The sequence below is a fragment of the Oncorhynchus nerka genome, linkage group LG15 (assembly GCF_034236695.1).
Source record: "Oncorhynchus nerka isolate Pitt River linkage group LG15, Oner_Uvic_2.0, whole genome shotgun sequence".
Taxonomy (NCBI): Eukaryota; Metazoa; Chordata; class Actinopteri; order Salmoniformes; family Salmonidae; genus Oncorhynchus; species Oncorhynchus nerka.
The window spans coordinates 37,036,906-37,064,600 of record NC_088410.1 but is presented as its reverse complement, the minus strand read 5'-3'; the positions used below and the strand labels follow the sequence as shown (position 1 = coordinate 37,064,600).

Genomic DNA, 27,695 nt, shown 5'->3' with positions numbered 1-27,695 from the left:
CGGGAAGGGGTTGTAATTTCCCTCTGGGCAGATGTCTAGGTGCCTTGCACTGTGCACATACCGAACAGGAGGAAACATAAGAGTGGAGTGGGCTCTTCACAACACGCCGGCTCGATGTCCGCATCCACCTCCCATACCACCGTTGACACCAGGCGTGAAGCTGGAATTATGGGAGCGGGATCCGTGGACCGCTCCTCTGTATCATACTGCCGGGACAGTGCGTCTGCCGTAACGTTCTGGGAACCTGGTTTGTAGGAAAGGGTGAAAACAAAACGGGTGAAAAACATGGCCCACCTTGCCTGGCGAGGGTTCAGTCTCCTCACTGCTCAAATGTACTCCAGATTGAGGTGGTCAGTCCAAATGAGAAAAGGGTGTCTAGCCCCCTCAAACCAATGGCTCCACATTTTCAGAGCCTTGACAACAGCCAACAACTCTCGGTCCCCCACATCATAGTTTTGCTCCGCCGGGCTTAACTTCTTCGAAAGGACTGCACAAGGGTGGAGCTTTAGTGGCGTACCCGTCCACCTCAACTATGAACGCTAAGGAGGGATCAGGATGAGCCAGCACGGGAGCCGAGGTAAACAGAGCCTTCAGGTGACCAAAAGCCCTGTCCGCCCCAGCTGTCCACTGCAGTCGCACCGGTCCCCCCTTCAGCAGTGAGGTAATGGGAGCCGCTACCAGACCAAAACCCCGGATAAATCTCAGGTAGTAGTTGGCAAACCCTAAAAACCGCTGCACCTCCTTTACCGTGGTTGGAGTCGGCCAATTACGCAAGGCGGAAATGCGGTCAATCTCCATCTCTACCCCTGACACTGAAAAACGGTACCCTTGGAAGGAGACGGACTGTTGGAAGAACAGACATTTCTCAGCCTTGACGTACAGGTCATGTTCCAACAGTCGACCAAATCAAATCAAATCAAATGTATTTATATAGCCCTTCGTACATCAGCTGATATCTCAAAGTGCTGTACAGAAACCCAGCCTAAAACCCCAAACAGCAAGCAATGCAGGTGTAGAAGCACGGTGGCTAGGAAAAACTCCCTAGAAAGGCCAAAACCTAGGAAGAAACCTAGAGAGGAACCAGGCTATGAGGGGTGGCCAGTCCTCTTCTGGCTGTGCTGGGTGGAGATTATAACAGAAAATGGCCAAGATGTTCAAACGTTCATAAATGACCATCATGGTCGTATAATAATAAGGCAGAACAGTTGAAACTGGAGCAGCAGCACGGTCAGATGGACTGGGGACAGCAAGGAGTCATCATGTCAGATAGTCCTGGGGCATGGTCCTAGGGCTCAGGTCCTCCGAGAGAGAGAAAGAAAGAGAGAAGGAGAGAATTAGAGAACGCACACTTAGATTCACACAGGACACCGAATAGGACAGGAGAAGTACTCCAGATAACAAACTGACCCTAGCCCCCCGACACATAAACTACTGCAGCATATATACTGGAGGCTGAGACAGGAGGGGTAAGGAGACACTGTGGCCCCATCCGAGGACACCCCCGGACAGGGCCAAACAGGAAGGATATAACCCCACCCACTTTGCCAAAGCACAGCCCCCACACCACTAGAGGGATATCTTCAACCACCAACTTACCATCCTGAGACAAGGCTGAGTATAGCCCACAAAGATCTCCGCCATGGCACAACCCAAGGGGGGGGCGCCAACCCAGACAGGATGACCACATCAGTGAATCAACCCACTCAGGTGACGCACCCCTTCCAGGGAGAGAGCCCCAGTAAGCTAGTGACTCAGCCCCTGTAATAGGGTTAGAGGAAGAGAATCCCAGTGGAAAGAGGGGAACCGGCCAGGCAGAGACAGCAAGGCCGGTTCGTTGCTCCAGAGCCTTTCCGTTCACCTTCCCACTCCTGGGCCAGACTACACTCAATCATATGACCCACTGAAGAGATGAGTCTTCAGTAAAGACTTAAAGGTTGAGACCGAGTTTGCGTCTCTGACATGGGTAGGCAGACCGTTCCATAAAAATGGAGCTCTATAGGAGAAAGCCCTGCCTCCAGCTGTTTGCTTAGAAATTCTAGGGACAATTAGGAGGCCTGCGTCTTGTGACCGTAGCGTACGTGTAGGTATGTACGGCAGGACCAAATCAGAGAGATAGGTAGGAGCAAGCCCATGTAATGCTTTATAGGTTAGCAGTAAAACCTTGAAATCAGCCCTTGCTTGACAGGAAGCCAGTGTAGAGAGGCTAGCACTGGAGTAATATGATCAAATTTTTTGGTTCTAGTCAGGATTCTAGCAGCCGTATTTAGCACCAATTGAAGTTTATTTAGTGCTTTATCCGGGTAGCCGGAAAGTAGAGCATTGCAGTAGTCTAACCTAGAAGTGACAAAAGCATGGATACATTTTTCTGCATCATTTTCTGATTTTTGCAATGTTTTACGTAGATGGAAAAAGCTGTCCTTGAAATGGTCTTGATATGTTCTTCAAAAGAGAGATCAGGGTCCAGAGTAACGCCGAGGTCCTTCACAGTTTTATTTGAGACGACTGTACAACCATTAAGATTAATTGTCAGATTCAACAGAAGATCTTTGTTTCTTGGGACCTAGAACAAGCATCTCTGTTTTGTCCGAGTTTAAAAGTAGAAAGTTTGCAGCCATCCACTTCCTTATGTCTGAAACACATGCTTCTAGCAAGGGCAATTTTGGGGCTTCACCATGTTTCATTGAAATGTACAGCTGTGTGTCATCCGCATAGCAGTGAAAGTTAACATTATGTTTTCGAATAACATCCCGAAGAGGTAAAATATATAGTGAAAACAATAGTGGTCCTAAAACGGAACCTTGAGGAACACCGAAATTTACAGTTGATTTGTCAGAGGACAAACCATTCACAGAGACAAACTGATATCTTTCCGACAGATAAGATCTAAACCAGGCCAGAACTTGTCCGTGTAGACCAATTTGGGTTTCCAATCTCTCCAAAAGAATGTGGTGATCGATGGTATCAAAAGCAGCACTAAGGTCTAAAAGCACGAGGACAGATGCAGAGCCTCGGTCCGATGCCATTAAAATGTAATTTACCACCTTCACAAGTGCCGTCTCAGTGCTATGATGGGGTCTAAAACCAGACTGACGCATTTCGTATACATTGTTTGTCTTCAGGAAGGCAGTAAGTTGCTGCGCAACAGCCCTTTCTAAAAATTTTGAAAGGAATGGAAGATTTCATATAGGCCGATAGTTTTTTAAATATTTTCTGGGTCAAGGTTTGGCTTTTTCAAGAGAGGCTTTATTACTGCCACTTTTAGTGAGTTTGGTACGCATCCGGTGGATAGAGAGCCGTTTATTATGTTCAACATAGGAGGGCCAAGCACAGGAAGCAGCTCTTTCAGTAGTTTAGTTGGAATAGGGTCCAGTATGCAGCTTGAAGGTTTAGAGGCCATGATTATTTTCATCATTGTGTCAAGAGATATAGTACTAAAACACTTGAGCGAGCGTCTCTCTTGATCCTAGGTCCTGGGAGAGTTGTGCAGAATCATGACAACTGAGCTTTGAAGGAATACGCACCAATACGACCATAGTCTTGCATCAAAATTCGCTTCGTTCTTATTTTAAGTTGAATGAATTAGTCTTTCAATTTGAACCAAACAAACTATTTAAAACGTTCAGTTTATATCTTATACCAATACTAGTGACTATAACTTTCTCTGCAAAACAATTAGTTTAATTACAACCAAAAGCTCAGATATATTTTTTACACCTCAGCTGGGAACCGAACCCTGGACTGCAGGTTGTGAGACTGCTACGCTCACCACTATACCACCTATGCTATGCAACTGAGATTCTCCGCAAATAGACCCAATTTACAGTTATCTGTATTTGTTACTCCGGCATCTGAACAACAGAAAATAGCACTAATTTAAACGCCCAAAGTTTTCCCTCAATTAGGATTCTCATTAATCTCGCTCCCTTCGTATCTGACCCTTCTTTTTCTTTACCCAATTGTCGCCTCTGACCTTTCCCTCAGTTAAACTACAATATTGGTAGTGACGTATTTTGCAGGGAGTGTTACACTCCCGGGCGAAATGTCCAATTTCGTTACAATTAAAACATTTTCTCTTTTTCTTTTGACTCGCCTTATGCTCTTTTCTCGAATTGATTCATTTTTCTACCTCTATTATACCTCCCTCGGCTTCAGCAGGATTCACATATATGGGTGATAATCCCGCAGGTAGCTCCTGCAGCCGTATTCTCACCACCACTATTTCATCGACTAAATGACCTCTGTATTTTTGGCTTATTCGAGAAGGACATAGTTTGATACCCTCACCTACACCCAATTGGTTAACCTTTTTTTTCATCTGCGGGAGCGGAGAGCAGCCCATCTTTGCTCCTTTTAGGCTCAGTAGTTTCGGCACTTCCTTTGAGGAATTTATACCCATCTTTAATCCTTACCGTTATGTAGCTATGGTATTTAATCACTTACCTATGTGCGTGTTTTCTATGAATCTGCTATTTACCGTTACTTAGTTACTTATGTTGCTTCTCTGTCTGACTATGTGTGTGACTCTTTAATGATAATCAGTATGTATTCTCCTTCCTGGAAACCTCATCTATAGCTGACTTTTGATTTGGACATTACATTTCACTTATACAATTATAAGCTCATTATTAACTATTGTTCCTTGGGACTTTCAACGTTAATATCTCATATCTCACTACTCTAGAATTGGCTTTCCTCTCCTCCCTTGGATATTAATCTCTTTCAGTATTGAATGGGTTCAGTGATTATGTTCGCCTAGAATTGCCCTGCCTTCTCACCAAGCCTAATTTATCCTCACCTGTTTTAATATATCTATCTGCTACTTTTCATAGTCAGACTACTTCCCATATACAGATAGACTATTAGGTAAAAACTTTATTTAGGTATGTTTATTGAATTAATGGCTATCCTATTTGTACAGAATGAACGTCCCATCTAACAATACTTACTATATCCCACCCTTAAAAAATATTTTGGTTTGCAAGGCCAAGATTGATTAAGTCCTAGTTTACTTTCGGTGGTGCACCTTACCACGAGTCATTTCAGACTCGCTTCCTTCCTATCGATTTTGGTTACCCACAAAGTAGAAACACATTGTATTTGTTCAAAATATTCAAGCAACTATCATTGATTAAATCCAAACTCCTTTAGCACCTTCAATCAAAAATATCTTAAATAATTCCTCCCAAATTCGAGAATAAAGACCATTTACCTTTGTCCTGTAGACTGGGAAAAGCAATGCCGGTTCGATTCCGTCACGTTCTCTGTCGACCTAAGATATATATACCGGCCTGTTATTAAACCTCTGCTGGAGGCCAGGACTTTTAAATTACGAGTCCAGCCTCGTCCGTGCGCACGGTTTTCGGCTTTTCCCTTCGGACGACAGAGAAGTTTGTGGAATCCACTCGAAGGACCAATTGTTAGTATAATTTAATTATGCCAATGTGCTTTCATCAATTGAAAGCCCTTCATCTATTTTATGAGAATTTGTAAGATTTCTTGTTTGCATAAAATAGACTCAGACCAGTCTTTAAATAATAGGTAATATAATTTATTCTCGGAGCTACCAGTCAAACACATGCATCAGTTTAAATACAGATCATTACGTCATTTCACTGCCTTAACCGAACCCCCTGGGACAAAGTAAGGTGAAAAGTTCATTCTAACTTACTAACACGCTCCCAGATAACTTTTGACCCCTCAACATTATCGATCACCACTGAACTGACAGTTTTAATTAACAGAAACCCTAGGAATGCACTCACGGCCTTATCTAAAAACCCCAGAGCTAAGTTAGAGTTGGGTCAACCATAGGCTAACGACCTTATGTGGTTACACAGTCCTCAACCCTCTTATAAACTCATATTGTCTATCAAACATACAGAGTATAAGTTTACCTAGATACAATTCTATTTAAAATGGGGATATTGTTTATTCATTTATCCATAATAAATCCATAATAAATTCAACAGGGAGAAGTCCTCGTAGTCATCCAGAGTCGGGCCTTCCCTTCCCCAGATGGAAGCGGCGGGAGAAGTCCTCATAGTCATCCAGAGTCGGGCCTTCCCTTCCCCAGATGGAAGCGGCGGGAGAAGTCCTCATAGTCATCCAGAGTCGGGCCTTCCCTTCCCCAGATGGAAGCGGCGGGAGAAGTCCTCATAGTCATCCAGAGTCGGGCCTTCCCTTCCCCAGATGGAAGCGGCGGGAGAAGTCCTCATAGTCATCCAGTCGGGCCTTCCCTTCCCCAGATGGCGTTGGCCCACTCCAGGGCTTTTCCAGTCAGGCAGGAGATGAGGGCGCTCACTCTCTCGCGTCCCGAACGGGCCGGCTGAACAGCTGCCAGGGAGAGCTCCAGCTGGAGTAGGAACCGATGCCACCCGGCAGCTGTTCCGTCATACCCTCCGAATCCCACTGAGAGCCGAATCCCACTGGGTCCTGACGACGGAGGGGTGGACATCGGTGTAGGTTGAGGTGCGGGCGGAGGTGATGATGTAGGATTGACAGGAAGTCTCCTCTCTCCCATCGGTCCATTGTTTGCAGCACGTGATCCATGGCTGTCCCTAGACTGTGTATATGGTCGCGTGCTGCTGGACACACTCCTCTACTGGGAGAGAAGGGCTGGCTGCACCTGCTGACTCCATTTGAACAGTCCGTGATTCTGTCAGCGATTGGGTGCAGAGATGTAGCGGAGTCAGGCGCAGGACACAGGTTTTGAGCAACACAACGGAGTTTACTCAAAAAGTCAGGCAAAAATTCCAAATAGGAACATACATACAAACTAGCACATACAACAACCACTAAAGACACCAACACAGACAGAATATAAATGTTTGCCAGGGGGTTAAATAAGGAACATGATATGGGAATTGAAACCAGGCGTGTGTAATACAGACAAAACAAAACGAAACTGAAACATGGATCGGTGGTGACTGGAAAGCCGGTGACATCGACCGCAGAACGGAAGTCGTGACAATTGTGTATGTATTAAAAGTGCTCCCAGCCCCTGATCTCTGAGTAAGAGGGCGTCTCCTGGAAACGAAGTGTCCACCAGCTGATGGTGCCCGTGGAGGGTGAAGTTGGCCTGCAGGCGCCCGCCATCCACTGCACACTTGGCAGTGGATCAGATCCAGGGCGTGGAGTGAGGGCAGAGAGGAGGAGTAATTGCCAATGAAGGCCACGCCGTAAACGTAAGGGTTCTGCCCCATGGTGTGGTTGCCAAGGTGATGCAAGCCGCGCCCCTCGTAGATGTACCCGTCAGAACCCACCACAAAGCTGACGGGAACATACATTTAGGAGTTGGAGTGATTAAACAAATTGCATTATCTCACAACCCTGATTCTTGTTATAGCAGCTTGTTATTATATTTTGCTTCAGGTTATACTGTGTAACATCATGGGATGGGATGATGGGAGGGCAGTCTGGAGAGGAGAGGTTGAACCAGAGTAGAACAGGTTCAATTAATCTTCATGTTTACAGACCAATATTCTGTAGACTTCAAATGAATAGCCATTTATCACCTACAATTTCATAATTACAGGGGTAAATGATTCCCTCTCTCCTTCCCTGAGACAAATTCCAGCATTCCGTTTCTCACTGCATTTTTCCACCCCTGTATCCTTGGCTATCCACTGAGTGTCCTCCAGCCTCCACACCAGGTATAGGGTCTCCATCACCTGCCTATGGGTGTCCAGGATGCCCAGCAGGGCTTGGGCAATCTCTCTACGCTTGTGGCCGATGTGGCTGGATACAACCCCCAGGTCTTGCCCCTCCAGGACATGGTTGTAGTAACCCTTCAGCACCTCGCTGAGTTTACCAGGCTGTTCAGAGGGGGCCAGGCTGGCAAGATCCATGCTCAAGATGGACCCATTCATTCCCCTGTTGGCGAGGGCATCGGTGGCTAGGGTGAGCACCCGCAACATCTGGAACACTCTGGGGTGGGTCACGTTGTCCCAGCAGCCGTCCTGGAGGCTAAGGAACGACAACCCTAGGTTTTTGGCCAAGGTGAGGGGAAACATGCCCAGCTTCGCTTTCAGACCCACCTCAATGCCTAGAAGCATGGGAGCGATGGCCACTGTGGTGCCATCTTGGGTCAGAATGACCCCTCTCTCCTCACCATGGTCCTTCACATAATGGTGGATGGTTTGTCGAATAAGCCAAAGAGAGTGGTGTTGAACACGGAGGTGTGGGTGTGGCTGGTGTTGTTGGAGGCCCCTAGGAAGTGCAGGGTGAATGGGTCCTCATGTCTTGCCGTCCTGCGTATCCACCTCATTTGAGACATCTGATCTGATGCTATCGTAACAATGGGAAGCTGAGACATTTCACAACTCTGTCTAGGGGTCTGTCTCATTCACCAGTTCTATCAAATATTCGGATCAAACTTTAAATTCAGACATTAACGACGACATGATGTAGAATATTTATTGAATGACATTTAATAGAACATCATCACCATCTGTGGGTCATCTGACACAGATACATGTGGTTGTTTGTGTTCAGTTGCTGTTGGGCTCAGTTTCCTGTCTAAACCAGCGGCACTTCCTGCCAGCCAAACAGGTTTGAAAGACTCTAAACCACTTCCTATGTTGATGCTACACAGTTGTGACACATGCACCTGTTAAATACTTCAATCTCACACACTGGTCAATGTGTGTTTCATGACATTGTGATTGTGAGTTTGAATTGGACCGACAGCCAAGAAATCTGATCCAACACCATTGGATAGGTGAAAACAGGTTTCCACAATACAGTTCTCTCTGATCAGTGCCAGACCAGAGAACCATTTTCAAAGTACTCTCCTTTGAGTTGTGGAGCCTCCTTTGAAATGTCTCCTTATGCAACCTAAACCTGACTTAGAAGACACACTAGCAACTTCCAATAGCTTTGTCAAAGCCCCACCACAACAACCATCATTTATCTAAACCTTTACTCAGAAACACTGGAGGGCACATTACACCAATACAACTGAACTGTTGCGTTGGTTGCCTGTAGTTTTATAATTGATTTTAAAAGCACTACGTGGCCCTGCACCTGAGTACATGTCTGATATGCTTTAAGATACTGTATGTGCCCGGTCGGTCCCTCAGATCCTCTGGCACGGGTCTTTTAGTTGTTCCAATGGTGAGAACCAAAACGTGTGGTGAGGCTGCCTTCAGCCACTATGGTCCTGGCCTTTGGAACAGCCTGCCGGAGGATCTGAAGGCCTCAAACTCTTGACATTTTGAAGAGCTACTTATTAGCTGTGCTTTTGCTTAGTCCTACTATCTATTTTACCATTGTATATATCTTATTTATTTTCATTTATTTTAGTACATTAGTCTCTCATGTCCACTGTGATTGTTTTACTATTTTCATTTCTCATTTTTATATTTCTAACCTTTTATTTTCTATGCATTTTGAATCTGTAAGAAATGTGCTCTGCAAATAAAGTTGTGATTTGGTTTTGATTAGGAAAATAGCCCACAGTAGAGCCATTCAACCACAAACTTACATTAATATGCAAAGTGTCTCAAATGATCTTGTACATATTTACTAGTGTGTAATGCAGTAATACTGTGATTAATGCATACTTAAGCACTTCTAAAACAGCTTAATTGTCTGGATAGTTAATTAGTAAGTGTTATTTAAAGCATTCTTCATACTATAGTAAGTCATATGAAAAACACTCATGAAAACAGATTTTTTGTTGTAGTTCAGATCCCCTTTATTTGTATTATTAAAAAGAGCCAGTTGGAAGGAAAGGGGAGATGGTGGAGAAAGTGTTGCCTGGAGTTGTGTGTGCTTGAGTCACTCCTCTTTTGGGAGGCTGTTGGTGCATGTGAAGAACTTCCACACACATCGGAAGAATCGTAGAACGCCATTTTTCTTCTGCTTCTTTGTGTCACTGCGCACCACTTCCTCTGCGTTCGACACCTCGTGCACTCCGCTGCACACCTCAGGAAGGCTCTCGTTGGATCCAAAATAGGACTAAACAGACCATGCAGAGCAGTGCAAGAGTAAGAACAACACATATGTCCTTTTGCTGTTTCACAAAACATACCACAGACATCCAAAGTCAAAGATTATAGTAGCTAATTTATAATATTGTCCAGTTTCAGACAACTCTGATGCACCCCACTTAGAAAGACAGTTGACCTTTCATTCACGAAACAGGCTTCTTGTTCCTTACCTTTGGGAGTCTTGCAATCATATCATTGAAGTCTTTGGTCAGCTGATCTTCCCAGCCCTCCTTCAGCCACCCTTTGGATTTCACCACCTTGCTGAGGACATTTTCAGTGTCCCGAAGTTCTTCAGCAGCCTCTGTCTTTCTATCACTGGACACCTCTTCCACTGGGTTTGGTGCCTCAGGCACCTCACTGAACACCTCACTGAACACCTCAGGACATCCACTGTTACACTTCAGGCATTTCACTGCATACCTCTGGACCTCCACTGAACACCTCAGGCACTCTAATGCACACATCAGGACGGCTCTCAGTGGATAGGAGCACCACCTTGCTTAGGCCATTTCCAGTTTTCAGAAGATTTCCTGTAGCCTCTATCTTCATTGTGTCACTGCACACCTCTTCCACTTCGTTTGACACCTCAGGACCTCTACTGGACACCTCAGGAAGGCTCTCGATGGATCCGAAATAGGGCTAAACAGACAGTGCAGTAATGAAAGAGTAAGGAAAACACATCTGTCATTTAAAAACAAAAACTAGGTCAAAGATTATAGTAGCTCATTTATAATATTGTCCAGTTTTAGACAACCCTGATACACCCCACTTACAAAGACGTTTGACCTTTTTAATTTACAAAACAAGATTATTGTTCCTTACCTTTGGGAGATTTGCAATCATATCATTGAAGTCTCTGTTCAGCTGATCATCCCAGTCCTGCTTCAGCCACTCTTTGGGGATCACCACCTTGCTGAGGACATTTCCAGTGTCCCGAAGTTCTTCAGCAGCCTCTGTCTTTGTATCACTGGACACCTCTTCCACTGGGTTTGACACCTCAGGGACTCCACTGCACACCTCAGGACCTCCGCTGCACACCTCAGGACCTCCGCTGCACACCTCAGGACCTCCGCTGCACACCTCAGGACCTCCGCTGCACACCTCAGGACCTCCGCTGCACACCTCAGGACCTCCGCTGCACACCTCAGGACCTCTGCTGCACACCTCAGGACCTCTGCTGCACACCTCAGGACCTCCACTGCACACCTCAGGACCTCCGCTGCACACCTCAGGACCTCCGCTGCACACCTCAGGACCTCCACTGCACACCTCAGGACCTCTGCTGCACACCTCAGGACCGCTGCACAGCTCAGCCTCTCCATTACACACCTCAGCATGGCTCTCGGTGGATAGCTGCACCACCTTTCTCAGGCCGTTTCCAGTGTTCAGAAGGTCTCCAGTTGCCTCTGTCTTCTTTGTGTCACTTGACACCTCTCCCACTGCATTTGGCACCTCAGGCACTCCACTGCACACCTTTGGACCTCTACTGCAGATCCGTGGACCTCTGTTACTCACCTCAGGCACTCCACTGCACACATCGGGACCTCTGCTACACATCTCAGGAAGGTCCTCAGTGGATCCGAAATAGGACTAAGCAGACAATGCAGAGCAATGAAAGAGTAAGAACAAAACAGATATCTGTCCTTTTTCAGAAAACATACCACAGACATCCAAAGTCAAAGATTATAGCAGTTTATTTGTATTATTATCCCGTTTGAGACATCTCTGATACACCCAACTTGCAAAGACACTTGACCTTTCATTTCCGAAACAGGCTTCTTGTTCCTTACCTTTGGTAGTTCCGTAATCATATCATAGATTGTTGGGGTTAGCTGATCTTTGCAGCTCTCCTTCAGACACCCTTTGGGCTTCACCACCTTGCTGAGGACCTTTCCATCTCCAGCAGCCTCTTTCTCCACACTGACCAGGGCCAGCGACTCATCCTGAAAGTCCACCACATTGTTATTCGGAGACTCCTCTGAATCCTCCTCATTGGTGTTGTCAATGTCAGCAGCCCCAGCGACGCTGGACGGGCACTTGGTCTTTGGACTTTTCTCTTCAATTAGAGTTTCCTTTGAAGAGGTCTCAGAATGTCCATACAGCTCAGTGAGCTGTAAATGGACAGAGACATACATAACTATCCTATAGCTACTTCACAAATACAACAAACCAAAGACATCCAAAGTTGATTGGAACATTGACCAAATTTGAACACCATATTATACACAGAAATGACAAAGATGCTTGACATTTTATTCAAAGAAACAATATTGACATTTCAGATGGCTCTTATGTCTTAACACAGTGGCCTGGCATGTCTCATCCTTTAGGTGCAAGAAGTTCAACTTCCAACACTCCTCTTTCAGAAGCTGGATGGCTTTGTTGGGCGCCGTGTCCACAGTGAAATCAGACATCCTTAATTCATCCTGAACTCTTTGGCAACTGACCAGGAGAACTCTCTCTGTCTCCTGTAATTCCAGGCCCCTCTTTGCATCCCAAGTCTATGTAACAACATAATATGTAATTAACAGACTGTTGATGTATCGGGTGAGACTAGACACTGGTCCATCATTGAAATGATGGGAGAAATTATTAATTTGAACTGATAGCTACTGTTTTTCTCTTTTGGTCCAAAAATGAGCTTGCTGATATCTTAAGGGCTTTACAGTGAGTGTACTGTTTGCTCTACATAGTCCTCACCAATTCAGCTACACAGACCTTCCTCCATCTCTTCCATGTCTCTGTCTCACGCCTTCATGTGAATATGGAAATGTATCAGACTATGTCTGTCTACACTATCTATCAAACTATTGCTGTCGTCTAATATATTTTGATACATTAGTGTTATCATTTACACTTGTCTAATGATGTGATAAACTCAAGTTACCTAAATGAAGTATAACGTTTCGTACAATTCAAAAATAGTCTGAGAACACTGCACTCACTCCAAGAATACTCTTTTCCCTGCCAGGAGCCAGGCCTTCATTGGTCTCAGAGGGAGGTCTAGTGGGAGTCTTCCCTGGGCTTTCAGTGTACGGAATTGCCTCTTGAGCATTTTCTGCAATAGAGTCTTCAATTAGTGACTTAACCATTTAGAATGTGGCAAGCAGAGAGTGATATGAATTGGTTCATGGCACAAACTAACTGCTCCTCCATGGAGAGTGATGAGCCCTTTTTTGATTATTTGTTTTTGTTGGCCAAAGTGCTGAAGAAAGAGTGAGAGTTACTGAGCACAGAACCCAAAACCAGATGTCTACAGCAGTACATCTGTATTTTTCAAATTAATGCTGGAAAAAGTTATCTAACTGGGAATAATATACATTATACTTTACATAGAACAACAACATGCAATATAAACAATGAAAGTGCAGATTAGATTAATGAGACCTTAATTATGATGAGGACGCAAGTCATCTTAGATGATCGATAAATTGGTTTGTATAGCTAACAGATTCGATATGATCCAAGTAACGTGTTTTTCGAAAATGTCGAATGCGTGCAACATCGGTCCTTCTCATTATGGGAAAACCTACTTACCTTACTGAGAACAGGAAAAAATATACGATTTTTTGATTGACTTGAATGAAGAATTCGCGTTTGCTATCGATATACTGTAGGCTGGTTGTGATTGTGAATAAGTTAACCTCTGAGTAATACAAATAGAATTAGGAATTCAAATGTATGTTAATTGGACATTGTGACGAGCATGGAATTCTAATATAGATTCTATTTCTATGGTGACACGTTCCTTATTGCGCACAACGTCGAACATTTCTAAGCACATTTATTTATCCTGTTGTATCATTTGCCTCTGGCCAATCCTATTTCTCCCTAATGATTACAGATCCTGTAACATTTTGACGCGATGTCACTGGGGAAAAAACGTAAATTATGAACATTTGTTTACATTGGCAAATTCGCATTCAAAAGTGTTAGAGAAATATATAAAACATGCAATACAATATTAAAATGTGTTGGTTTAAAAATCGCTTCAAACTTGAAGACAACAGGCTATTTAAAGTAGGCGATATTAAATGAATTACAGAATCAATCAATACGATTTACAGTATGCTTAGGTATCAACAATGACTAGTGGTGGATTTTTAACATTATACTGTACTTTTAATACATTGAAAGTGTATGAAAATAGATAAATCAGTGTTTATTGAACACATATGCCATGATTTGTTAATCCATGCTGATAAAGCGTGTTAACAATAATTTGTTTGAAATCGAGGATTTAGGCCTGTTTAATTAATATTAACTGTTAAACATTTTACTGTCACAACCAGGTCAATATGTGTTTCATGAATTGGACAGATAGCCAAGATGTATAAATCATTAGCCAAAACAATTAGCTGTTTATTCGAGACAATATGAACACTGTGGACAATTTTCAGCAAGTTGCAACATTCAGAAATAAGCACTAAGAGTGCTTGATGCACTCTGGATATAAAATGTTTGCTGTGCTGTTTATTCGAGACGATATGAACACTGTGGACAGTTTTCAGCAAGTTGCAACATTGAAATGCAGAAATAACCACTTTTCCATAAAGAAGGTCTAAATCATGTTTGATGCACTCTGGATGTAAAAAAAAAAAATGTTCTGTGTATTCGAGACGATGTGAACACTGTGGACAGTTTTTATCAAGTTGCAACATACAGAAATAACCACTTTTCCATAAACAAGCTCTACATCATGTTTGATGCACTCTGGGTGTACAAATGTTGCTGTGCTGTTTATTCGAGACAATATGAGCACTGTGGACAATTTTCAGCAAGTTGCAACATTCAGAAATAAGCACTTTTCCGTAAACAATCTCTAAGTCATGTTTGATGCACTCTGGATATAAAATGTTTGCTGTGCTGTTTATTCGAGACGATATGAACACTGTGGACAGTTTTCAGCAAGTTGCAACATTGAAATGCAGAAATAACCACTTTTCCATAAAGAAGGTCTAAATCATGTTTGATGCACTCTGGATGTAAAAAAAAAAAATGTTCTGTGTATTCGAGACGATGTGAACACTGTGGACAGTTTTTATCAAGTTGCAACATACAGAAATAACCACTTTTCCATAAACAAGCTCTACATCATGTTTGATGCACTCTGGGTGTACAAATGTTGCTGTGCTGTTTATTCGAGACAATATGAGCACTGTGGACAATTTTCAGCAAGTTGCAACATTCAGAAATAAGCACTTTTCCGTAAACAATCTCTAAGTCATGTTTGATGCACTCTGGATATAAAATGTTTGCTGTGCTGTTTATTCGAGACGATATGAACACTGTGGACAATTTTCAGCAAGTTGCAACATACAGAAATAAGCACTTTTCCATAAACCATCTCTAAATCATGTTTGATGCACTCTGGGTGTACAATTGGCCCTCATGCTCCTGGAGAACTGCCTGAAGGAGTGACAGGGCCTGTCTGGCTCAAAAGTGTGGTGGATATACAGGAAGGGGAGGGGCAGGGCAAGAGGGAAGGGAGACCCTCGGTAGGGTTTCGCCCCCCAATGACACCGTGGGATGATGGGAGGGCAGTCTGGAGAGGAGAGGTTGAACCAGAGTAGAACAGGTTCAATTACTCTTCATGTTTACAGACCAATATTCTGTAGACTTCAAATGAATAGCCATTTATCACCTACAATTTCATAATTACAGGGGTAAATGATTGTCACGAACCTCGCCGGAGATGGTGCCTCTTCCTGTTCGGGCGGTGCTCGGCGGTCGTCGTCGCCGGCCTATTAGCTGCCATCAATTCCCTTTCCGTTTGTTTTTGGTTATTGGGTAATTTGGTACACCTGTTTTGTATTAGGGTTTGTTTGTAGGTTATTTAAGGGTACTAGGCCTGCTGGGTAGTTGTGCAGGCTTGTTTCTTGTTACTCTGTGTTGGATGGTGTTATTTGTTCGTGTCTTATTTCTCCGGACTATTTTTGTCCTATTGTTTGGACTGGCAACTTGTATCCGCCCAGTGTATTGGCGTGACCGTTTTTGTTGCGCTGGGGAATAAATTTGACAAACGACTGAACCCTGCTCTCTGCGCCTGATTCCACCCACCACTCCTAGTTTATCCTAACAGAAGCCTGCACCTCGAAAAATGGAGTCAGCAGGAGCAGCGACCACCCCTCTCCCCACTATGGAGGAGCGCGTCCATCACCACACAGCTGTCCTCCATTGGATCGGTACAGCGATGGACCAGATGATGGAGAGGATGGAGCGATGGGAGAGGAGTGGTCTACCGACGTCTACCCCAGCTCCCCCACTGCCGACACCACCTACTCCACCTACGTCGTCCTCTGGGTCCAGCGCACTGCGTCTCTCCCCCCCGAGGGAGTACGATGGAGCGGCGGCTGGGTGCCAGGGATTTTTGCTCCAGCTAGAGCTCTACCTGGCTACCGTGCGTCCGGCTTCCTCGGGTGAGGAGAGTGTGAGCCTCCTCGTCTCCTGTCTAACGGGCAGGGCCCTGGACTGGGCTAACGCGGTCTGGAACAGTCCGGACTCGGCTCGTGACAACTACCTGGAGTTCACCCGCCGTTTCCGAGCTGTGTTCGACCACCCACCAGAGGGTAAAGCGGCGGGTGAGCGACTGTTCCACCTCAGACAGGAGACGAGGAGCGCACAGGACTTCGCGTTGGAGTTCAGGACCCTAGCTGCTGGTGCTGGGTGGAATGACAGGGCCCTGATGGACCATTACCGGTGTAGTCTCCGGGAGGACGTCCGTCGGGAGCTACCTTGCAGGGACACAACTCTCTCCCTGGATGAACTAATAGACATGTCTATTCGATTGGACAACCTGCTAGCTGCCCGCGGGCGTTCAGAAGGGGTCCTGTTAATTCCACCTTCCAGCTCTCCCACTCCGATGGATTTGGGAGGAGCTGCATCTAGGGAGACCAGAGGAGGGGGCTCCTCCTGCTCCTATTGTGGACGGAGAGGACACACTTCGGACCGGTGCTGGAGGAGTTCCTCTGGGAGTCGAGATGGTCGGCGCATCACTTCTCGGCCACCCCAGGTGAGTAAGCACCAAACTCACCCAGAGCTCCCTGTTGGTCACATGTTTTTGTAAAAAAAAAAATCCTGCGTTTTTCCCCTCTCTTCAGCATAAGGCGCTAGTCGATTCAGGCGCAGCTGGGAGATTTATGGATCGTGGACTCGCCCGTAAATTGGGTATTCCGTTAGTGCAGATAGACCCACCTGTCCCCGTGCACTCCTTAGATAGCCGACCGTTAGGGTCAGGGCTGGTCAGGGAGGCCACGATTCCGCTGGACATGGTAACGCAGGGGAATCATAGGGAGAGGATCAGTTTCTACCTTATTGATTCACCTGGGTTTCCGGTTGTGTTGGGGGTTCCCTGGCTGGCTATTCACAATCCCCTTATTTCCTGGAAACAGGGGGCTCTTAAGGGGTGGTCAGACGAGTGTTCAGATAGGTGTATAGGAGTTTCCATCGATGCCACGACGGTGGAGAGTCCAGACCAGGTTTCCACCGTGCGCATTCCCCCAGAATATGCCGATTTGGCTATCGCTTTTAGTAAGAAGAAAGCGGCCAAATTACCACCTCATCGACAGTGGGATTGCGTGATAAACCTCCAGGAGAACGCTGCACTTCCCCGGAGTCACGTGTACCCACTGGGTACCCACTCATCCTTTGTAGATGAGATTCTCAGGGACTTGCACGGGCAGGGTGTGGTAGTCTATATTGATGACATCTTGATTTATTCTACCACACGCATGTTTCCCTGGTGCGCAAGGTTCTTGGGCGACTGCTGGAGCATGACCTATACGTCAAGGCTGATAAATGTGTGTTCTCCAAACCAGCCGTTTCCTTCCTGGGTTATCGCATTTCCAGCTCGGGGATGATGATGGAGTGTGACCGCGTTAACGCCGTGCGTAATTGGCCGACTCCGACCACGGTAAAGGAGGTGCAGCGGTTTTTAGGGTTTGCCAATTACTACCGGACGTTTATCCGGGGTTTTGGCCAAGTAGTAGCGGCGCCCATTACCTCACTGCTGAAGGGGGGGCCGGTGCGTCTGCGGTGGTCAGCAGAGGCTGATGGAGCCTTCAACCAGTTGAAGGCACTGTTCACTGGGGCTCCCGTGTTGGCGCATCCGGACCCTTCGTTAGCATTCATAGTGGAGGTGGATGCGTCCGAGGCTGGGGTTGGAGCCGTGCTGTCTCAGCGCTCGGGCACGCCACCGAAGCTCCGTCCCTGCGCTTTCTTTTCTAAGAAGCTGGGTCCGGCGGAGCGGAACTATCATGTGGGGGACCGGGAGTTACTAGCTATGGTAAAAGCCCTGAAGGTGTGGAGACACTGGCTAGAGGGGGCTAAACACCCTTTCCTCATCTGGACTGACCACCGTAATCTGGAGTATATTCGAGCAGCGAGGGGACTAAATCCGCGTCAGGCTAGGTGGGCCATGTTCTTTACACGTTTTAGATTTACGATCTCTTACAGACCAGGTTCCCTCAACAATAAGGCCGAAGCGCTGTCCCGTCTCTATGACACCGAGGACCGGTCCATCGAACCCACTCCCATCCTTCCAGCCTCTCGGCTGGTGGCTCCAGTGGTGTGGGAGGTGGACGCGGACATCGAGCGGGCGTTGATGGTTGAACCTGCGCCTACACAGTGTCCGACTGGTCGAAGTTACGTACCGCTTGGTGTCCGTGATAAATTGATTCGGTGGGCCCACACACTACCGTCTGCGGGTCATCCGGGGATTGATAGGACAGTGCGGGGTCTTAGGGGGAAAAACTGGTGGCCCACCTTAGCTAAGGATGTGAGGCTCTATGTCTCTTCCTGTTCGGTATGCACCCAGAGTAAGGCTCCTAGGCACCTTCCTAGAGGGAAGTTACAGCCCCTCCCGGTTCCACAACGGCCATGGTCCCATCTCTCGGTAGATTTCCTTACTGATCTTCCCCCATCCCAGGGGAACACTACCGTTCTGGTCGTTGTGGATCGGTTCTCTAAGTCCTGCCGTCTCCTCCCATTGCCTGGTCTCCCTACGGCCCTACAGACTGCAGAGGCTCTATTTACTCACTTCTTCCGGCACTATGGGGTTCCAGAGGATATCGTCTCCGATCGGGGTCCCCAGTTCACGTCCCGGGTTTGGAAGGCGTTTATGGAGCGTCTGGGGATCTCGGTCAGCCTTACCTCTGGTTATCACCCCGAAAGTAATGGGCAGGTGGAGAGAGTAAACCAGGAAGTGGGTAGGTTTCTGAGGTCGTATTGCCAGGACCGGCCGGGAGAATGGGCGAGGTACGTCCCGTGGACAGAGTTGGCCCAGAACTCTCTTCGGCATTCGTCCACGAATATGTCGCCATTCGAATGCGTACTGGGTTACCAGCCGGTCCTGGCTCCGTGGCATCAGAGTCAGACCGAGGCTCCTGCGGTGGAGGAGTGGGTACAGCGCTCTAGAGAGACCTGGCGGGCAGTCCAGGATTCTCTCAGGCAGGCCAGTGAACGGCAGAAGAGAGACGCTGACCGCCACCGCAGTGAGGCCCCGGTGTTCGCACCGGGGGACAGGGTCTGGCTCTCGCCCCGAAACCTGCCCCTCCGCCTGCCCTGCCGGAAGCTGGGGCCGCAGTGTGTGAGGCCATTTAAAGTCCTGAGGAGGATAAACGAGGTGTGTTATAGATTGCAACTTCCCTCTTATTATCGCATTAACCCCTCGTTTCATGTGTCTCTCCTCAGGCCGGTGGTAGCTGGTCCCCTACAAGACAATGAGGTACCGGAGGTCCCTCCACCCCCTCTGGACATCGAGGGGTCCCCGGCGTACACAGTACGAGCTATTCTGGACTCGAGACGCCGGGTGAGGGGCCTGCAGTACCTCGTGGACTGGGAAGGGTACGGTCCGGAGGAGAGGTGCTGGGTACCGGGGAGGGACATTTTAGATCCTTCCCTCTTGAGGGATTTCCACCGCCTCCACCCGGATCGCCCCGCGCCTCGTCCTCCGGGTCGTCCTTGAGGCCGGGGTCGGCGCGCTGCGGGAGCCGCGCGTCAGGGGGGGGGGTACTGTCACGAACCTCGCCGAAGATGGTGCCTCTTCCTGTTCGGGCGGTGCTCGGCGGTCGTTGTCGCCGGCCTATTAGCTGCCATCAATTCCCTTTCCGTTTGTTTTTGGTTATTGGGTAATTGGGTACACCTGTTTTGTATTAGGGTTTGTTTGTAGGTTATTTAAGGGCACTAAGCCTGCTGGGTAGTTGTGCAGGCTTGTTTCTTGTTACTCTGTGTTGGATGGTGTTATTTGTTTGTGTTTTATTTCTCCGGACTATTTTTGTCCTATTGTTTGGACTGGCAACTTGTATCCGCCCAGTGTATTGGCGTGACCGTTTTTGTTGCGCTTGGGAATAAATTTGACAAACGACTGAACCCTGCTCTCTGCGCCTGATTCCACCCACCACTCCTAGTTTATCGTAACAATGATTCCATCTCTCCTTCCCTGAGACTCACCCCAGTATCTGTGGACAAATTCCAGCATTCCGTTTCTCACTGCATTTTTCCACCCCTGTATCCTTGGCTATCCACTGAGTGTCCTCCAGCCTCCACAACAGGTATAGGGTCTCCATCACCTGCCTCTGGGTGTCCAGGGTGCCCAGCAGGGCTTGGGCAATCTCTCTACGCTTGTGGCCGATGTGGCTGGATACAACCCCCAGGTCTTGCCCCTCCAGGACATGGTTGTAGTAACCCTTCAGCACCTCGCTGAGTTTACCAGGCTGTTCAGAGGGGGCCAGGCTGGCAAGATCCATGCTCAAGATGGACCCATTCATTCCCCTGTTGGCGAGGGCATCGGTGGCTAGGGTGAGCACCCGCGACATCTGGAACACTCTGGGGTGGGTCACGTTGTCCCAGCAGCCGTCCTGGAGGCTAAGGAACGACAACCCTAGGTTTTTGGCCAAGGTGAGGGGAAACATGCCCAGCTTCGCTTTCAGACCCACCTCAATGCCTAGAAGCATGGGAGCGATGGCCACTGTGGTGCCATCTTGGGTCAGAATGACCCCTCTCTCCTCACCATGGTCCTTCACATAATGGTGGATGGTTTGTCGAATAAGCCAAAGAGAGTGGTGTTGAACACGGAGGTGTGGGTGTGGCTGATGTTGTTGGAGGCCCCTAGGAAGTGCAGGGTGAATGGGTCCTCATGCCTTGCCGTCCTGCGTATCCACCTCATTTGAGACATCTGATCTGATGCTATCGTAACAATGGGAAGCTGAGACATTTCACAACTCTGTCTAGGGGTCTGTCTCATTCACCAGTTCTATCAACTATTCGGATCAAACTTGAAATTCAGACATTAACGACGACAAGATGTAGAATATTTATTGAATGACATTTAATAGAACATCATCACCATCTGTGGGTCATCTGACACAGATACATGTGGTTGTTTGTGTTCAGTTGCTGTTGGGCTCAGTTTCCTGTCTAAACCAGCGGGACTTCCTGCCAGCCAAACAGGTTTGAAAGACTCTAAACCACTTCCTATGTTGATGCTGCACAGTTGTGACACATGCACCTGTTAAATACTTCAATCTCACACACTGGTCAATGTGTGTTTCATGACATTGTGACTGTGAGTTTGAATTGGACCGACAGCCAAGAAATCTGATCCAACACCATTGGATAGGTGAAAACAGGTTTCCACAATACAGTTCTCTCTGATCAGTGCCAGACCAGAGAACCATTTTCAAAGTACTCTCCTTTGAGTTGTGGAGCCTCCTTTGGAATGTCTCCTTATGCAACCTAAACCTGACTTAGAAGACACACTAGCAACTTCCAATAGCTTTGTCAAAGCCCCACCACAACAACCATCATTTATCTAAACCTTTACTCAGAAACACTGGAGGGCACATTACACCAATACAACTGAACTGTTGCGTTGGTTGCCTGTAGTTTTATAATTGATTTTAAAAGCACTACGTGGCCCTGCACCTGAGTACATGTCTGATATGCTTTAAGATACTGTATGTGCCCGGTCGGTCCCTCAGATCCTCTGGCACGGGTCTTTTAGTTGTTCCAATGGTGAGAACCAAAACGTGTGGTGAGGCTGCCTTCAGCCACTATGGTCCTGGCCTTTGGAACAGCCTGCCGGAGGATCTGAAGGCCTCAAACTGTTGACATTTTGAAGAGCTACTTATTAGCCATGCTTTCGCTTAGTCCTACTATCTATTTTACCATTGTATATATCTTATTTATTTTCATTTATTTTAGTGCATTAGTCTCTCATGTCCACTGTGATTGCTTTACTATTTTCATTTCTCATTTTATATTTCTAACCTTTTATTTTCTATGCATTTTGAAATGCATCATCTGTAAGAAATGTGCTCTGCAAATAAAGTTGTGGTTTTGATTAGGAAAATAGCCCACAGTAGAGCCATTCAACCACAAACTTACATTAATATGCAAAGTGTCTCAAATGATCTTGTACATATTTACTAGTGTGTAATGCAGTAATACTGTGATTAATGCATACTTAAGCACTTCTAAAACAGCTTAATTGTCTGGATAGTTAATTAGTAAGTGTTATTTAAAGCATTCTTCATACTATAGTAAGTCATATGAAAAACACTCATGAAAACAGTTTTTTGTTGTAGTTCAGATCCCCTTTATTTGTATTATTAAAAAGAGCCAGTTGGAAGGAAAGGGGGAGATGGTGGAGAAAGTGTTGCCTGGAGTTGTGTGTGCTTGAGTCACTCCTCTTTTGGGAGGCTGTTGGTGCATGTGAAGAACTTCCACACACATCGGAAGAATCGTAGAAAGCCATTTTTCTTCTGCTTCTTTGTGTCACTGCGCACCACTTCCTCTGCGTTCGACACCTCGGGCACTCCGCTGAACACCTCAGGAAGGCTCTCGTTGGATCCAAAATAGGACTAAACAGACCATGCAGAGCAGTGCAAGAGTAAGAACAACACATATGTCCTTTAGCTGTTTCACAAAACATACCACAGACATCCAAAGTCAAAGATTAGTAGCTAATTTATAATATTGTCCAGTTTCAGACAACCCTGATGCACCCCACTTAGAAAGACAGTTGACCTTTCATTCACGAAACAGGCTTCTTGTTCCATACCTTTGGGAGTCTTGCAATCATATCATTGAAGTCTTTGGTCAGCTGATCTTCCCAGCCCTCCTTCAGCCACCCTTTGGATTTCACCACCTTGCTGAGGACATTTTCAGTGTCCCGAAGTTCTTCAGCAGCCTCTGTCTTTGTATCACTGGACACCTCTTCCACTGGGTTTGACACCTCAGGGACTCTACTGCACACCTCAGGACCTCCACTGCACACCTCAGGACCTCCGCCGCACACCTCAGGACCTCCACTGCACACCTCAGGACCTCCACTGCACACCTCAGGACCTCCGCTGCACACCTCAGGACCTCTACTGCACACCTCAGGACCTCTGCTGCACACCTCAGGACCTCCGCTGCACACCTCAGGACCTCCGCTGCACACCTCAGGACCTCTGCTGCACACCTCAGGACCTCCGCTGCACACCTCAGGACCTCCGCTGCACACCTCAGGACCTCCGCTGCACACCTCAGGACCTCTGCTGCACACCTCAGGACCGCTGCACAACTCACCCTCTCCATTGCACACCTCAGCATGGCTCTCGGTGGATAGCTGCACCACCTTTCTCAGGACATTTCCAGTGTCCAGAAGGTCTTCAGCAGCTTCAGTCGTCATTGTGTCACTGGACACCTCTCCCACTGCATTTGACACATCAGGCACTCCACTGCACACCTTTGGACCTCTGATACACATCTCAGGAAGGCTCTCAGTGGATCCGAAATAGGACTAAGCAGACAATGCAGAGCAATGAAATAGTAAGAACAAAACTGATATCTGTCCTTTTTCACAAAACATACCACAGACATCCAAAGTCAAAGATTATAGCAGTTTATTTGTATAATTGTCCCGCTTGAGACATCTCTGATACACCCAATTTGCAAAGACACTTGACCTTTCATTTCCGAAACAGGCTTCTTGTTCCTTACCTTTGGTAGTTCCGTAATCATATCATAGATTGTTGGGGTTAGCTGATCTTTGCAGCTCTCCTTCAGACACCCTTTGGGCTTCACCACCTTGCTGAGGACCTTTCCATCTCCAGCAGCGTCTTTCTCCACACTGACCAGGGCCAGCGACTCATCCTGAAAGTCCACCACATTGTTATTCGGAGACTCCTCTGAAGCCTCCTCATTGGTGTTGTCAATGTCAGCAGCCCCAGCGACGCTGGACGGGCACTTGGTCTTTGGACTTTTCTCTTCAATTAGAGTTTCCTTTGAAGAGGTCTCAGAATGTCCATACAGCTCAGTGAGCTGTAAATGGACAGAGACATACATAACTATCCTATAGCTACTTCACAAATACAACAAACCAAAGACATCCAAAGTTGACTGTAACATTGACCAACTTTGAAAACCATATTATACATAGAACTGACAAAGATGCTTGACATTTTATTCAAAGAAACAATATTGGCATTGCAGATGGCTCTTATGTCTTACCTCAGTGGCCTGGCATGTCTCATCCTTTAGGTGCAAGAAGTTCAACTTCCAACACTCCTCTTTCAGAAGCTGGATGGCTTTGTTGGGCGCCGTGTCCACAGTGAAATCAGACATCCTTAATTCATCCTGAACTCTCTGGCAACTGACCAGGAGAACTCTCTCTGTCTCCTGTAATTCCAGGCCCCTCTTTGCATCCCAAGTCTATGTAACAACATAATATGTAATTAACAGACTGTTGATGTATCAGGTGAGACTGGACACTGGTCCATCATTGAAATGATGGGAGAAATTATTAATTTGAACTGATAGCTACTGTTTTTCTCTTTTGGTCCAAAAATGAGCTTGCTGATATCTTAAGGGCTTTACAGTGGATGTAATGTTTGCTCTACATAGTTCTCACCAATTCAGCTACACAGACCTTCCTCCATCTCTTCCATGTCTCTGTCTCACGCCTTCATGTGAATATGGAAATGTATCAGACTATGTCTGTCTACACTATCTATCAAACTATTGCTGTCGTCTAATATATTTTGATACATTCGTGTTATCATTTACACTTGTCTAATGATGTGATAAACTCAAGTTACCTAAATGAAGTATAACGTTTCGTACAATTCAAAAATAGTCTGAGAACACTGCACTCACTCCAAGAAGACTCTTTTCCCTGCCAGGAGCCAGGCCTTCATTGGTCTCAGAGGGAGGTCCAGTGGGAGTCTTCCCTGGGCTTTCAATGTACGGAATTGCCTCTTGAGCATTTTCTGCAATAGAGTCTTCAATTAGTGACTTAACCATTTAGAATGTGGCAAGCAGAGAGTGATATGAATTGGTTCATGGCACAAACTAACTGCTCCTCCATGGAGAGTGATGAGCCCTTTTTTGATTATTTGTTTTTGTTGGCCAAAGTGCTGAAGAAAGAGCGAGGGTTACTGAGCACAGAATCCAAAACCAGATGTCTACAGCAGTACATCTGTATTTTTCAAAGTAATGCTGGAAAAAGTTATCTAAATGGGAATAATATACATTATACTTTACATAGAACAACAACATGCAATATAAACAATAAAAGTGCAGATTAGATTAATGAGACCTTAATTATGATGAGGACGCAAGTCATCTTAGATGATCGATAAATTGGTTGTATAGCTAACAGATTCGATATGATCCAAGTAACGCGTTTTTCGAAAATGTCGAATGCGTGCAACATCGGTCCTTCTCATTATGGGAAAACCTACTTACCTTACTGAGAACAGGAAAAAATATACGATTTTTTGATTGACTTGAATGAAGAATTCGCGTTTGCTATCGATATACTGTAGGCTGGTTGTGATTGTGAATAAGTTAACCTCTGAGTAATACACATAGAATTAGGAATTCAAATGTATGTTAATTGGACATTGTGACGAGCATGGAATTCTAATATAGATTCTATTTCTATGGTGACACGTTCCTTATTGCGCACAACGTCGTACATTTCTAAGCACATTTATTTATCCTGTTGTATCATTTGCCTCTGGCCAATCCTATTTCTCCCTAATGATTACAGATCCTGTAACATTTTGACGCGATGTCACTTGGAAAAAAACGTCATTTATGATGGTTTATTGACGATGGAAATTCGCATACAAACGGGTTAGATAAATATATAAAACATGCAATACAATATTAAAATGTGTTGGTTTAAAAATCGCTTCAAACTTGAAGACAACAGGCTATTTAAAGTAGGCGATATGAAATTAATTACAGAATCAATCAATACGATTTACAGTATGCTTAGGTATCAACAATGACTAGTGGTGGATTTTTAACATTATACTGTACTTTTAATACATTGAAAGTGTATGAAAATAGCAAAATCAGTGATGATTGAACAAATATGCCACGATTGTTAATCCATGCTGATAAAGCAAATAAATATGACAGAATTTTACAAAACAAAAAATGAATAAGAATATTAAAAATAATGTTCAATCATTTGATTGAAATCGAGGACAATTTGTTTGTGTGTCTGTTAACACGCTGGATGATTCAAAATCCATTGAAGAGCTTGAACGATTCATTGACGAAAGATACTTACGAACTCAAAAGAAACATGTCGCTGGTTTCGGAGGATTCAAGCATTGTTAAGGACATCCAACCAAATCAATAAACAAACCAAAACCAAGTTGGAAAATAGGTATCAACGATGGAACGAAACCATCCCTTAGTAAGAAGGTGCGTGGGGAGAGGTTTACTGACATGGTTGTTGACTTGTTAAAATCCATCAATGAAAGGCTTGCCAAACTTGATATCTTGGATATATTACGAGAGGACATCAATGCATTATGTGCTAGTCTAGAATTCAGCCAACGTCAGATTGATGATCTAAGGAAAGAGAACACTGCGCTGAAAGGTACTGTAGACTCTATTCATGGGAAGGTGGGGGTGGTGCAAAGGGAGAACAAACAACTTAAAGAAACCTTGCTTGATGTACAGTGTCGATCAATGCGGAACAATCTAATATTTTCAGGGATACCGGAGAATGACAACAGCAGAGTCTGCGAGGACACATTCCGAGACTTTATGTCAACTCAACTAAAACTGCCCACTGATGTTGTGCGTAATGCCACTTTCTCCAGAGACCATAGAATAGGTAAAGCCTCTGGAAATAGGCCACGGGCTATTATTGCATCTTTTGACAAATTTAAGCAAAAGGAAATGACAAAGAACATGGGCAGAGAACTCAGAAACACTGATTTTGGAATGAATGATCACTTTCCCATCGAGGTCAATGAAAGGAGAAAAAAACATATATCCCATCATGAAGGAAAAGCGTTGCCTGAATCAACGAATCTCCATGGTGATGGATACACTTTATATCAACTGGAAATTGGATCGGGACTCTGGAGTAACTCTCTGTCTATTTTAATTTAATGTTCAAATCTGAGTTTGTCTGTTCTAGTGTATCATGACAACTTCAACTATAATGAATATATGCTCTATTGATCTCCACTTGATAAGGAAAGGGCTGCATATAGCTCAGGTTAATGTATGTAGCCTTCCTAACAAAATACACGAGTTTTTTAACTTGGTCAACATAAATCATATTCATATTTTGGCTTTGACGGAAACGCATGTAAGATGCGTCTGTAAAGGATGGGCAAATGAACATTCATAGATATAGTCTACTGAGAAGAGACAGGAATAGGAATGGTGGGGGTGTTGCACTGT

At 45.6% G+C, this 27,695-nt stretch overlaps 2 protein-coding genes and 1 pseudogene across 6 annotated transcripts; all 3 read right to left on the bottom strand.

Annotated features, from left to right (window-relative positions):
• Positions 1-6,981: 6,981 nt before the first annotated feature.
• On the bottom strand, positions 6,982-21,249 carry LOC115143644 (uncharacterized; annotated as a pseudogene).
• On the bottom strand, positions 9,715-12,171 carry LOC135560186 (uncharacterized). 2 transcript variants are annotated; one of them, XR_010458754.1, is made up of 4 exons: positions 11,783-12,171; positions 10,815-11,582; positions 10,163-10,631; positions 9,715-9,960 (listed from the first exon to the last, which is right to left on the bottom strand). XR_010458754.1 is itself a non-coding variant. In XM_065001563.1 (3 exons), the coding sequence occupies exons 1-3, from the start codon at positions 12,125-12,127 to the stop codon at positions 10,386-10,388; spliced, it is 1,359 nt and encodes a 452-aa protein (XP_064857635.1). In that variant the 5' UTR covers positions 12,128-12,171; the 3' UTR covers positions 9,971-10,385. The 2 variants fall into 2 exon arrangements, 1 of the variants encoding a protein (XP_064857635.1); XM_065001563.1 differs by lacking the exon at positions 9,715-9,960 and having other exon boundaries at positions 9,971-10,631.
• A 1,320-nt stretch (positions 21,250-22,569) lies between the features above and the next one.
• Positions 22,570-26,870, bottom strand: LOC115142623 (uncharacterized). Of its 4 annotated transcripts, none has more exons than XM_065001560.1 (5): positions 26,563-26,870; positions 24,489-25,246; positions 23,979-24,299; positions 23,053-23,778; positions 22,570-22,852 (listed from the first exon to the last, which is right to left on the bottom strand). In XM_065001560.1, the coding sequence occupies exons 2-5, from the start codon at positions 24,600-24,602 to the stop codon at positions 22,673-22,675; spliced, it is 1,341 nt and encodes a 446-aa protein (XP_064857632.1). In that variant the 5' UTR covers positions 24,603-25,246; positions 26,563-26,870; the 3' UTR covers positions 22,570-22,672. The 4 variants fall into 4 exon arrangements, with proteins under 4 accessions (XP_064857632.1, XP_064857633.1, XP_064857630.1 ...); XM_065001561.1 differs by having other exon boundaries at positions 26,724-26,870; XM_065001558.1 differs by lacking the exon at positions 26,563-26,870 and having other exon boundaries at positions 24,489-24,689; positions 25,134-26,548.
• Between the last annotated feature and the right edge of the window lie 825 nt (positions 26,871-27,695).